The 13,084-nt window shown below is 43.7% G+C and overlaps 1 protein-coding gene across 1 annotated transcript in view; it reads left to right on the top strand.

Moving 5' to 3' along the window:
* ARHGAP10 (Rho GTPase activating protein 10) overlaps positions 1-13,084 on the top strand; it is a 275,523-nt gene that overhangs the window by 214,176 nt on the left and 48,263 nt on the right. Inside the window, exon 17 of the mRNA XM_030887201.2 lies at positions 1,729-1,879. Coding sequence (XP_030743061.2) covers positions 1,729-1,879 — 151 coding nt within the window. The remainder of the gene's footprint in view (positions 1-1,728; positions 1,880-13,084) is intronic.

Genomic DNA, 13,084 nt, shown 5'->3' with positions numbered 1-13,084 from the left:
GGTTAAATTCAAAAGTGAAACAGATATATTACCGAGCTATTCCAGATATTGGTCACAGGTGTCATCGTCTTCCATGGAATTCTGTCCGCTCCCTTTTCTTCTTTCTGGCTGTGTTACCATATTCTTCTCCACCTATCTTCTCTCTTGTCTTTCCCACCCACACCTTCTTCAATTTGAACAGCGACATACGGGGATAAATCCAGCTGCGGACAACAGTCTAGGCAGCAGAGGCTTTCTGAGGCAGATAAGTAGTTTGCTATTTGCTAGAGTGCCCTATTGGGACCGAGAATCCGTGGGATTATGGGGTTTGCAGGTTACCAGTTGGAGCACTAAATTAAATTTTCACTAGCAAATATTTGTCCACTTTAATTTAAATCACGTTTTTAAATTCCTTTGACACATGAGGGGGCAGTATGGTATCAAGCAAAGGCCCTGCTGAAATGTGTGTCTTTTTATGAGTGTATCATTGTTTTTTTTAAAGTGAGAACTTCCAGGTCACTAAGGTTCTAGTACAGCTATTAGATTATTAAATGTGAAATAGATGGCGATAAGCGATACCTTTCCTCAGAGACAGAGATCTTGTGAGTGGTTTGGTTGAAATGCATGCACGATTTCATTACAACTCCACTGCTTCCTCTCAGTACCTTTTCCGGGCGAGCTTGACGTTGGCGCTTTGGTCAGCCTGGTGGAGACGCCGGGCCATTACAATGATGTCTCTAAATAACATGTTTTGCAGCTTCACCGAAGCCCAAAGGGCCTTCAGGGTTCCTGGAGATAGGAAACCTCTGAACTCAGGTCTTGGCAGCTCTGGAAAATCTATCACCAATCACCTCCATCCAAGGGGGGAAAATGGCTGCGCCAAGAAGTGGTACATTCCAATGAATACTCCCATACTGACATATGAATGACTTTGTAGATTGGACGCCCTTATGCTAGGTTTCATCAATGCCCGTATGCTAGGTTTCATTAATGGATGTATGCTAGGTTTTATCAATGCCCGTATGCTAGGTTTCATCAATGGACGTATGCTAGGTTTCATCAATGCCCGTGTGCTAGGTTTCATTAGTGGATGTATGCTAGGTTTCATCAATGCCCTTGTGCTAGGTTTCATCAATGGATGTATGCTAGGTTTCATCAATGCCCTTGTGCTAGGTTTCATCAATGGATGTATGCTAGGTTTCATCAATGCCCTTGTGCTAGGTTTCATCAGTGCCCGTATGCTGGGTTTCATCAATGGACGAGGAAAGGATACGGAGCAGTTGGAGGGTAGTAAACGAGTCTATCACAGCTACAGAAATGTTTTGTGAAAAACGTAGTTGGGAATCCAAAAGGTGATTTCATAAAAACCAGTGATTTTTTTACTAGTGTAGTAAATATTTGCACGTCTGTTTCTGTTCATCCTGACCACTTTCTTTAGAGGTGAAGAAGGAGGGTGGTATCGTCTATGGCATAATGATCATTCTATGTGTTCAGTTTGAGAATGAATTTATTTGGAATGGATGACAATTGCTTTTATTTGACTTTAGTCAGACATTTTGTTTCGAAGTTTTCGGTTTAAATAGCAATTGGCTTCATCACTTGCACCCAACGTTGGAAGGGATGGACTTTTGACACCAGTCTTCCCTGAATGAACTCCTGATCTCGTGTTGCTACTGATAGTTTACTGTTGTAATCCGCAGGCCTCTGTTCACAGTAATCAATGAATGCCCCCCTGTGCTTTCATGGCAGATTTTTAGGACCCTGCCTGATGCCACACTCTCGGAGGCAGCCCCACTGTCAACGTCACCCCCCAACGCACCCCCAAGGCAATCGAAGAGACAAGGACCGAGGAACAAGAGGCCTCTGGCTGTGTATAACCTGTGTCTTCAGTTGCAAGATGGTAAGATGTTAATTTTATCTTTCAGCTTGACAGCATATTAAGAATATGACATATCCTATGTCCTCAGGGCAAGCCACAGTTTTCTTTCCTTTGGTTTTAATCTCCCTTCCCCTTAAAATGATAATTTTTTGAGATTAACAGGGAGAGAGTCAAGCTGTATTGTCAGGGAGAAAATGCAAGTGTTCAGTTTTGTGTTTGTCTCTGTGATGCCTGGTTCTTTTTTTATTTTTTAAAGACAGCTTAAATTTCTTTTTTGGGAGGCTTGTGTGACCTCCTGTGAGATTACATAACCCTGAGACAAATGGAAGGGGAACTAAAAGTAGCTCTTTCATGAGCCGAGCTGGTAGAGTCGCATGTTAACTACATCTACATTACAGACACAGGTCACGACTGCCCGAGGTTTGTGCCTGTGCCACCCCTTCTGGCCCAGTTTTTCTGACCTTCTCAGAAGGCAGACCACTTGGTCATGCAGCAGGCACTAGCCGTTGACCTGCCAGGGCCAGGCTGAGTGAGCCGAGCTGCCGCAGGGAGACGCAAATAGCAGATCTCCCGTCTCAGCTCAGCTCCCATGAGCCTGCTAATTACTGCCAGGTGGCAACATGCTTTCACTCGTGTTCGATTGCCCAGTGTTTAAAGAGCGCTTAGAGACCGGAATGCTAAGCACCGATTCATACAAAATGACACTGTGAGCCATCGTGGAGGCCACAACCCGGTTCACAGTCCTGTGCTCACGGCGTGGAAGGCAAGGTGACGGCTGGTGTCAAACACTACTTGTGCCGCAGAGGGGCTGCTTTGTTTTGGAACCTCATCCCTCTCGGCACATTTCCTTGAACTTGAACTGAGTTTCAGGTTTTTTCTTGCTTAAGTACACCTGCACCACGAGCCTTCAAAGTGGAATTGAAAGACAATGGAATTGGCCTGTGAACTTTTTGAAACTTCCTCATATCGATTGAAGAAATCAATTCATTTATTATTCTTTTGAGAAACTACGGTTATATTGGTTTGAAAATGTGAGATGCTCCTCAAAGGGAGAAAGGGTTGGAGGGTGGGAACAAATACCGCGACGATCCCATAAACAGCTACATCATCCAAGGCCAAAGAGCCGTGCAAGGCAAGTCACCATCATCTTCAACCCCGGAGGACTCAGTTGCTCCCTGCAGTAACCCAGAGTGCCGGAAGGGGGAAGGTCTTTCACATGGCTTTAGACCTAGAGACTTATGATATGACTATTAGTGCTGCAGTCAGATCCTTCTTTCCCAGAGAAGGGCATACACCAGCCTGTAATTTCAGAGCTTCGTTTAAATTCCACCTATAATTTCAGTGCTCTGAGACATTTGTTTCAACTTCTGATCCCAGCTAACTTTTTCATTCTCTTTTTTTCCTCTTCCCACTCTCACTCTCTCTCAGTAGAGTTGCCAATAAGGAGTAAAACTGACTGGCTTGACTTGCACCTTCTTGTATATCTCACATGGGCTGTCGTGGAAGTGGAATAAACAATGAAGTCAGCAGAGGTAGCAGAAATCGGAGGGGTGAAAGGAAATTCGGAACGGATAGAATAGAACCTAAAACTGGAATGACTATTTCAAAAGGGAAATGACAAAGGAGAGAATCTTATTTTAGTAGCACATCTTTTGTGTGGCATTTTAGGAATTGAATCAACACATCCCGTTTGTATAGTGTATTAATCTGTTGGTTGTTGGACTGTTACATGATTATGAGTAAGAAACTGCTCTCATAATATTTAGCATATCTTGATGGGAATTTTCAAGGTGATGTACAATCAAGGGTTTCCTAATTTTCGGGTGTATATATTTTTAGGATTGTAATTCTTAAAAATTATTTTATTCTAAAGGAAAGATACATCAAATATTCATCTATTTTAGTTTTTGTGTTCATTATTGGTATTCTATTCTACGTTTTGTCTCTTACAAAATACTCTATAACTTTATATTAATTCTTCTTGATTTGCATTATTTGGACAGCTGTCTGCAACAAGGAACCCGAGGTTAGTCTTGGAGTGGTTTTATTTCACGTTAGGGCTTATGAGCTAAAATAGTAATAATAACTATTAGTGAAACTTACACCATGTGAAGAGTTTTCCAGAGCAAACAGAGTCAGTCGGATCCGTAGTTTGCCATAGACTTTCATATTCTAAAAATAATTTGGGATCACATGAAGAGAACCAACTCAACCAAAATCTCTGTTCCTGAGTCGACTCCAACTCTTTGTGACCCTGTAGTATAGAGTGGACCGGCTCTTGAGGGTTTCTGGTTATGAATCTTTATGAGAGTAGAAAGCCTCATCTTTCCCCCTTGGAGCTACGGATGAGTTTGAACCAGCAACCTTGTCGATAGCAGTCTAGCATGTACCCGCCACCAAGCTCAAGCTCACGTGCTCTTCAGGCAATTTTCAACTCATAGTGGTCCAGTAGTTCAAAGTAGAATGAACTGTTCCCGTGGGTAACGTTTTATGGTAGCATCAAACCTCGTCTTTCTCCTGTGGCGCGGTGGATGATTTCAAACTGCTGAGCTTGTGGTTAGCAGCCCGACCAAAACCACTACACCACCAGAGCACCTTCAAATCATGAGAAGAGAGGCGGTAAATGCACGTTTTCAGGGACTCACACAGTTAGAGAGGACTGAAGTCGAATCTCGTGCCACTGAATATCACTTAGATATAGAAATGTTTCCCCCTCCAAAAAAAAGAAAGAAATGATATATTCTTATTACCAATATCCTGGATCATCCTTTATAATTGTCACCTCTACATGATGATTTTGAAATGATTCATCTTTTTTTCTTCTTGCATGTTTTTCTCCATGTTTATCTACTGTTGGTGCATCCCAGCCAATTTTGGTTGATTGCTTTTCCTGGTTTATATGAGTGTGGTAGAAAATGTTAATGCGAACGCTTCCCCATCCCCTCAATTTTCTCATTGTAGCATAAGCTAAATTTGACTTAGTGAAATCCACGACACATGTTTTTTGCTTACAAGTTAGATTGTGTGCTGAGATTCAAGGAACTGACCAAATGAGGTTCTAGCTTGATTGGAGATGTTACTCAGCCTAGTGATTCGGTCAGAGATTTGGTATTTGAGTGAGGTGGTTTGTGGTCTGTTATTTCTTCTTCTCCATTAAATAAGAGTATGAAGCTATGGGATGATTCCAACAGCCAGCCCTGGAAAGTACTTAGAATTGGTTTCAGTTGAAGATGGAGCAGATCAAAAAGTCATTTGCAGAGAGTCAGCAAGGCTGTTCACATAAGCCACGCTATGGCGATAGCAAACCATCTGAATTCAGTCGTGGCCTGGAGTCAGAGACTAGGATAGAACTTCTCTGCGGTTGGACATGAATTGTCTTGTGTGATTTAATGCTCCTCCATTTCTTTCATGGAGGGACGACCAGTTTCACTAAAGAAACCCGGGGTCTTAATTGTAATGAAGATTTTAATTGGGTGTGGCATATTTATCCACATTGTGTTCCAAAAACGCGTTCCTGGTTTATGTAAAAGATAATTAAATGATTTTAAACTTATCTACACACCGCTTTAAATTTTCTCGTTTAGAAATCTGTATTGATAATATGTACAGGCTGAAATGGATAGAAGGATACTTAGCTAGATCCCCTCCCCGCCACCACACCCAATAAAGCAGCTTTAGAATCTTGATAAAAATCCTTGTATTTTGTTGTTTGTTCATTTTCTCGTAGCCTGTAATAGTCTGATGAACTGCAAAGCTAAGTAGATTTGTCCGGGTAACTTGTTAAGAAATAGCATTTATGATGCTCCAAAAAATCTGAAGTGGGTTTCTTTTTTGTTTGTTTGTTTTAATCATTTTATTAGGGGCTCATACAACTCTTATCACAATCCATACACACATCAATTGTGTAAAGCGCATTTGTACATTCATTGCCCTCATCATTCTCAAAACATTTTCTCTCCACTTAAACCCCCTGCATTAGGTCCTCATTTTTCCCCTCCCTCCCCACTCCCCCCTCCCTCATGAGCCCTTGATAGTTTATAAATGGGTATTTTGTCATATCTTGCCCTGTCCGATGTCTCCCTTCACCCACTTTTCCGTTGTCCGTCCCCCCGGGAGGGGGTCACATATAGTTCCTTGTAATCGGTTCCCTCTTTCCTACCCTCTCTCCCTCTATCCTCCCTGTTTCGCCACTCACACCACTGGTCATGTAGGGCTCATCCGCCCTGGATTCCCTGTATTTTCAGTTCCTATCTGTACCAGTGTACATCCTCTGGTCTAGCCAGACTTGCAAGGCCGAATTTGAGTTATGGTAGTGGGAGCGGGGAGGAAACATTTAGGAACTAGAGGAAAGTTGTATTTTTCATCGTTGTTACATCGCACCCTGACTGGCTCATCTCCTCCCCAAGACCCCTCTGCAAGGGGATCTCCAGTGGCCTACTAATGGGCTTTGGGTCTCCACGCCGCACTCCCCCCATCATTCACTATGGTAAGATTTTTTTGTTCTGATGATGCCTTATACCTGATCCCTTCGATACCTCATGGTTGTGAAGTGGGTTTCTAAGTGGTACCAAGAGCGGATTAAAAAAAGCATAGGTTTGCTTTCCCTCTATTCTTACATAGCCCTGTTTCCTTAGATATAATAGTAAAGTACGAATCCCTTGTGGTGTCTTTATTTTTCAAATCGGAAAATTGGTGGTCTCAATCGAGGGAGAAAGGCGTGGCAGTCTGCTTCTGTCAAGATGTGCAGCCTTGGGAACTGTATGGGGCAGGTTAACTGCCTTCTGCAGGGTCCCTGTGGGTTGCACTGGACGAGGTGGCAACAGGGTAGTCACTCTTAAAAGGCCGAGTGTTTATGACACTTGTGTTTCCGTGCCTGCTCCAAAAGATGCTCTTGCTGCCTCTTAGCTAGAGAGAGCGGTCCGGAGGTGGCGGGGACTGCAGGGCAGTGAGTTTGGTGTCCTGCGTGGCAACTCCCTCCACCACCAGGCACGTTCATGATGTGCTCTGAAATGAAATGACCCTGGTTATTTTTCATGCACGGCAGAGGAAACATTTTGAATGAAGGTGTGGGAAGTGGGTTAGTTTATGCAGAACTGGGCATTGACCGGCCTGTTCTTTATTTGTATCTGCTTGCAGTTTACGGTCCCTGTCTTTTTTGGCACATGATATAGCAGTTCATTTATTTGGGGAACTTAAAAATTGATGTATAGAGAGCTGAAAACAGTCATCTTGCAAGCGAATTGCCTGGGATTGACATGATCTCAGGGTAGGTCTTACTTGGGTATCCTCATGTTGGCTCTTTGCATTTGAATCTGACTGCAGAACCTCCGGTCTTGTAGGTAGTCCCGCGATGTGGGAGAGACCATGAGGCAGGTGGGTTCAAAACCTTAAAGATACCCCCTGAAAAGACTCACTGCTGTGGAGTTCAGGATGGATCACAGAACAGATCTCTGGAGGCATGTCCTTTTTCCTTCTGGCCTGAGTAAGGACATGCCCTGACCTGCATCTGTCTCTAGAATCAGTTCTCCAACTAAGCCATTTGTGGAAACCCTTTTGGCTTCCGAAATACCAAATCAGAAATGTGAACGGCGAGCTAACATTTAAATGAGAGATGTTAAGAGTCATGCTGGCTGGTTGTAGAAGTTAGCCACCTCAAGTAAGTTGAAAGAATATGGTTGTATTTTGACAAACGAGCCAAAGGGAAAGCAGGCCACTGTAAGGCCTTTAAAATACAGCGCTTTCTTGTTTTTCATCACAAAAGATGCGATGCAGTTTGGATTTTTTAATCGATCAGTGTAAAGAAACACAAAAGCCCACCACTGGACCAGTAGAAAACATCCTGGTAACTGGAGAAAGGATCAGAGTTGTCAAAGAACACATTTTACTCGGACCCATAGTCAGTGCTCATGGAAGTAGCAATTAAGAAACCAATGGATTGCATTGGACAAATCTGCTGCACAAGCCCTATTTAAAGTGTTCAGGGGGAGAGGTGCCATGTTGAAGATTAGGGTGTGCCTGGTCCAAGCCATGATACTTTCAATTGCCTCCTCGGAAGCATGTGGAAGTTGGGCCGCGAATGAGAAAGATTGGAGAATAATTGGTGTTTGAATTGTGGTGTCGGTGACTAATGGTGAAAGTGTCATTGACTTCCAGAGGAAGCAGCACGTCTGACTTGGGGGAAGGACAGCCAGAAGGCCCCGGAGCACCTGCTTTGACATGAAAAGGCAATCATGTTTGGTACAGGAGAAGATCGGCAAAACAGAGGAAGACCCTTGACGAGATGGACGGACACAGTGACTGCAACAGTGGGCTCGAACTTAACAGCAATTGTGAGGGTGGCCCGGGACCAGGCCGAGTTTCGGTCCGTTATACAGGGGCTCATCAGGAGTCAAAAGCAACTGAAATGGCAGCTAACAACAGCCTTCTGTAATAGTGGTTTTGGTAGCACTGCACGCTGAAATCAGAATTCTCCTTCATAATCTCTCAAAAGGACTTTTATGTGCTCCTCCGCATGCCACCCTCAGCTCCTGCTTTCAAGGAATCCCTGCCGGACTCTCCGGCTCTGTGTGTCTCTGTGCTGAGATAAGGGTATGTGGCACTGAGTGCCCAGTGGGGTGGGTAGACAGTGAGAACTGAAGCCAGAGAACTCCAGTGCTGTAGGAGGCGGGAGAGGTTTCATGGACAAACCTGGGGCGGAGTTGTTTTGAGGGGTTAGCATGGATGAGGGCATGGCTGCAGCACTGAACAAGGGCAGGTGTGACAGTGAGGAGGCTGCCCCCCGTGATTACCAAAAGGGAAACTCCACCAACAGTTTGGGCAGACAAGGTGAGAGCCCACCTGGAGAAAATGGCATAAGGAAGCTTGCATTATGGAGTGTGGACTCTGATTGTGCACTCATTCATGGGCAACGTGCTTCTCCTCTTTTAAATCAACTTTTTATACGTTAAAATCGGAGTAGAAATGACATCTGCCACTTGGGAGTGAGCCTGAAGGTTAAGGTGGCCAGGAGGCTTTACCATAGTGTCTGGCACATAGGAAGCACGCCAATGTTACCTACTGCTGTTTCTTCTTATTCTTAAAGCACCTTATATTTGAAGTGATCAGAGAACTACTCACTGGATGTTTCCCAGGAAGATGGTGGAGCTGTAACTTGTTGGAAGTGTCCGTTAAGGGAATGTAATCAGACTTGCTCTCTCTGTATGAGCCTTGGGGGCACAGGGGTTTAACATCGGGTGCTAACCACACGACGAGCCCTCAGCCCTGGTGACGCTGCAGGAGGATGACGAGGCTGCCTGTCCTTATAAAGATAGAAGTGCGATGGAGTCCGTTTCCTTGGCCCCGTGGGACGGCTGTGAGTTGGAGTTGATTCCGCGGCCATGAGTTCATCTGTCTGGAGCAGGGTCAGCAAACTGCAGCTCACGAGCCACACGTGGCTCTTTCAGTCTGTGCGTGTGGCTCTGAAATAAAATTGAAAGCATCTTATTCAGAGGATGGCGAGTTCACTTGTTTGTAAAAATATAGTTATGGCTCTCGAATCATTTTTTAATTGTTCTGAGGGACAGGATTGGCTCTTCTGTCTCAGAAGTTTGTTGACTCCTGGTCTTTAGGAATCAAGTTGTTCCTGCTAAAAGGTTGAAGAAGTAATTTAGGATGATGATGCTGTCAGCTTGAATTAGAAGCGGGGATCGAAAGGGAAAGGAGCTTCTGGAAGAGAGAGCAGTGGAACCCAAATGGCTGGGACTTCCTCATTGCTGGGGTGTAGGAGGTGACAGTAGGTTGTAGACATGAATAGTAACCACATTTTAAACTCAGTACCCAAACCACTCCCTAGCATTGAGTCAATTCCAACTCTTATATCAGCAGACAGTCTCATCTCACTCCCATAGAGTGGCTAGTGGATTTGAAACACTGACCATATGGTTAGAAGCCTAATGCTTAGCTCATCGTTACCAGGGCCCTAGATAAAGCTGTGTTTGTGTTTATTTCGTAGTTAGGGACTGATGATCTCTCCCACCTTAATCTTGTCTTATTGGCATAGCAGATCACTCACTCCTACATGAACTGTAGCCACACGTAATAGCTGGGATTGGCAATGCATCACAGAACGGACGACTGTGGCTAGGAGGGAATTTACTGCACTACAGACCCACATTCTTCTATGAAACTGCTTTCGAAACATATTAGTAAAAAATAGTAGGAATATATTGGTCTAAATACTCTTTGGGAAGTTAATGCAGAGAGAAATATTAAATAGAAAAATGTTATGCTTTCTTATGGAAAAACAGTTTCACATTCATGCAGGTCCCTGGGTGGTAGACATGGTTTGCACTTGGTTACTAACCAAAAGGCTGGAGGTTCAAACCTACCCGGAGTCACCATAGATGAGAAGCTTGGCAATTCACTTTCACAAAGATTCCAACCAATACAATCTTTGGTAGCTCAGGGGTTATTTGCGGGGGTTTTTTGTATCAGATGGGGATGCCATGAGTTGGGGTCAGTTCAATAGTAACAGGTTTGAGTTTTTGTATGAACTATGTAGAGCTCGTGTTTTTCCTACTTTACCTCCTTGAAGGAGCCCTTATGACACAACGAGTTAAGCATTGGGCTGCAAACCAATAAGTCACCGGTTGGAGCCCATCAGCTGCTCCATAAAAGAAAGATGAAGAAATCTGTTCCCCAAATTAACAAGTTTGGAAACTCTATGGAGCAATTCTACTTTGTCATTTAAGGTCACTATGAGTCAGAGTTGACTCTGTGGCAGAGGGGTTGATTTACCTCTTTGACATACTTCCATATTCACTCAAAGACTCTTAGGGGACAAGGGTCAATGCCTGTGTTACTAATCCCACTTGCGGTTGAATCCATTCCAACGGATGACTGCCACGTGCGCGGCAGAGTAGAAATGCGATCCATAGGGTTTGCCCTCCCTCACAATTGGACCAATCAATAGATAAACATCATGATAAATAGAGGATTGATTGACGTAGTCAAGAATTTCATCCATCTTGCTTGGATCCACAATCAGTGCTCAGGGAAGCAGCAGCCATGTGCTCAAATGACACATTGCATGGGATAAGCCTGCTACATAGGCCTTTTTTGAAGTGTTGCAAAGCAAGGGTGATGACTAAGCCATGGTTTTTTCTATCGCCATTTATCCATGTGAAAGTTGGATGCTGAATAATGAATACTGAGTTAGAATAAGCACATTTAGATTAATGGTGTTGGAGAAGAATAGCTAATAGTTGGAATTGACTCAGTGGCATTGAGTGAGTGAGTGAGTGAGTGAGTGAGTGAGTGAGTGAGTGAGTGAGTGAATATCAAAAGTAACAGACTGCCAAAAGAACAAGCAAACCTGCCTTGGAAGAAGTGCAGCCATGTTCCTGAGAATCAATGGAGAAGGGCATCGTGCTTGGTAAAGGGGCTGAGAAAAGGAGGGAGGCCTTCCCAAGGATGGATTGACGCAGTGACTGCAGCAGTGGTTTCAAACATCAGAGCAAGTGTGAGGTTGGCCCAGCACCAGGTGGTGTTTCGTTTTGCTGTATGCAATTGGTTGGAATCGACACCTAACAACACCTAACAGCACCTAACAACAACAACAACAACTGGGTTTTCAATGGCTGATTTTTTTAGAAGTAGATTGCCAGGTGTTTTTCCTAAGGCACCTCCTGGGTGGAATTGAACCTCCAGCCTTTCAGCTGGAAGCTAAGGGCAATAACCATTCATGCCACCCCAGAACTCTAAATAATTGTACCATGAGACATTTGTTTCAGTAGCAGCCAAGGGCCAGTAGCTAACAGTCATGCTCATTCTGTGCTCTCTTATCCTGCCCCCAAGAAAGCATCTTTAGAAATCCTCTTTATGGAGTGTTTTATATATGAACTTACCTACCTTCCCCCAAATGTTAGGAGGATACTCGGTGAGAGAGTCACTGTCACGCCATTGTTGGCATGCATCCTAAGTGACATTCTGCAGCTGTCGACGTCTTCTCACAGACCTATCGATTCTTTTGCTGCTTCTCAGCATCGTAGATGTAAGTACAATTAACGGGGGACAAGCAGAACTTTGTCTTAAGCTTGGAAACCTTGCTTCTCTTAAAATTGTTATCATTGAAAAAAAGGGGGGGGGTTTGCCTTGAATTTAATGGGTAGGCTTTGGGTAATAATTTCCTAAAAACTGGGGCCTCTTGCTATCTCCTCAGAACCATGTTATGAATCCTTGATGTGGGACTACTGTATTGTGCAGTTAAATCTAAGACTCGGCTTGAATCAATGACTGTATATATAGACAGATTTTTTTCTTAACTCACTTTTGCAATGATGAGATCAATGGGTTGGAAAAGGCAGTCAGAAATTTCAGGGCTGTAATTGAGTTGTGGCATTCCCATAAATCATGTAAGCCTTCTCCCCTGCATTGGCTTCTCCCATGAAGCTCAGCCCCACTAATGTTGGTGACAAAGCAAAAATGAACTTCTTATGTGACTTCCTATATTATCTTAAAAATGCTTCTGTGTGGGTTGAGAATTTTCCCCTGTCTTAGCGGTGGGGTGAGAGGCTTATTTAACTGCTTAAAAAAAAAAAATACATAGCTGCTTCTGTGGAGGAAAAGAAGTTCATGGCAGGTAACTAGAATTTATAGAAGAGAGAAAGTCTTTACAGCTTGTCTCCTGGTGGTGGTTTCTCCCTCTCCTTCACTTCTAATGCTTTTATTTTAATTTCCAGTTCTGAACTCAAGCAGCTGTCACTCTCTTTATAGCCTTCTTTGAAACTCTGACGGCGTAGGAGGTAGCTGGGCTGTCTAAGAAATGTCTTTTCAAACCAACCAAAGTATTGTTTATCCTGAATGAAGTAGGATTTTTAAGGCTGTCAAGAATGACTGATTTGAAACTTTTGCGTTGGTAGCCAGGAGGATGAGCAAAGACCTTAAAGAGAAAGGTGTCAACTCATTGTGGCCAATTCTGAGAGACCTCTATTACTCCAAAGACTTACATGGGCCAGGGTCAAAATAACCATGACGGTGTGATCTAAAAGTAGTGGAACAAAACGAACCATTGGCCAGTTCGGTTCTACTTACTGAATCTTTGCCAGCTGTTGGGGGAAGCACAAGGCGAGCCAAGCTTTAATCAACCGTACAGAGTACGCCTACGTGTATTTGTCATGCGCTGTCTATATTTAAGTTTTATTAGTCTAGCAAGCTGTACAGTATTTGAGTGCTCCTTCTACTTTTGAT

Source organism: Echinops telfairi, unplaced genomic scaffold (genome assembly GCF_000313985.2).
Source record: "Echinops telfairi isolate 266 unplaced genomic scaffold, ASM31398v2 ScPeMD7_5868;HRSCAF=6743_1, whole genome shotgun sequence".
NCBI lineage: Eukaryota > Metazoa > Chordata > Mammalia > Afrosoricida > Tenrecidae > Echinops > Echinops telfairi.
This window is presented reverse-complemented; position numbering and strand designations above follow the sequence as displayed.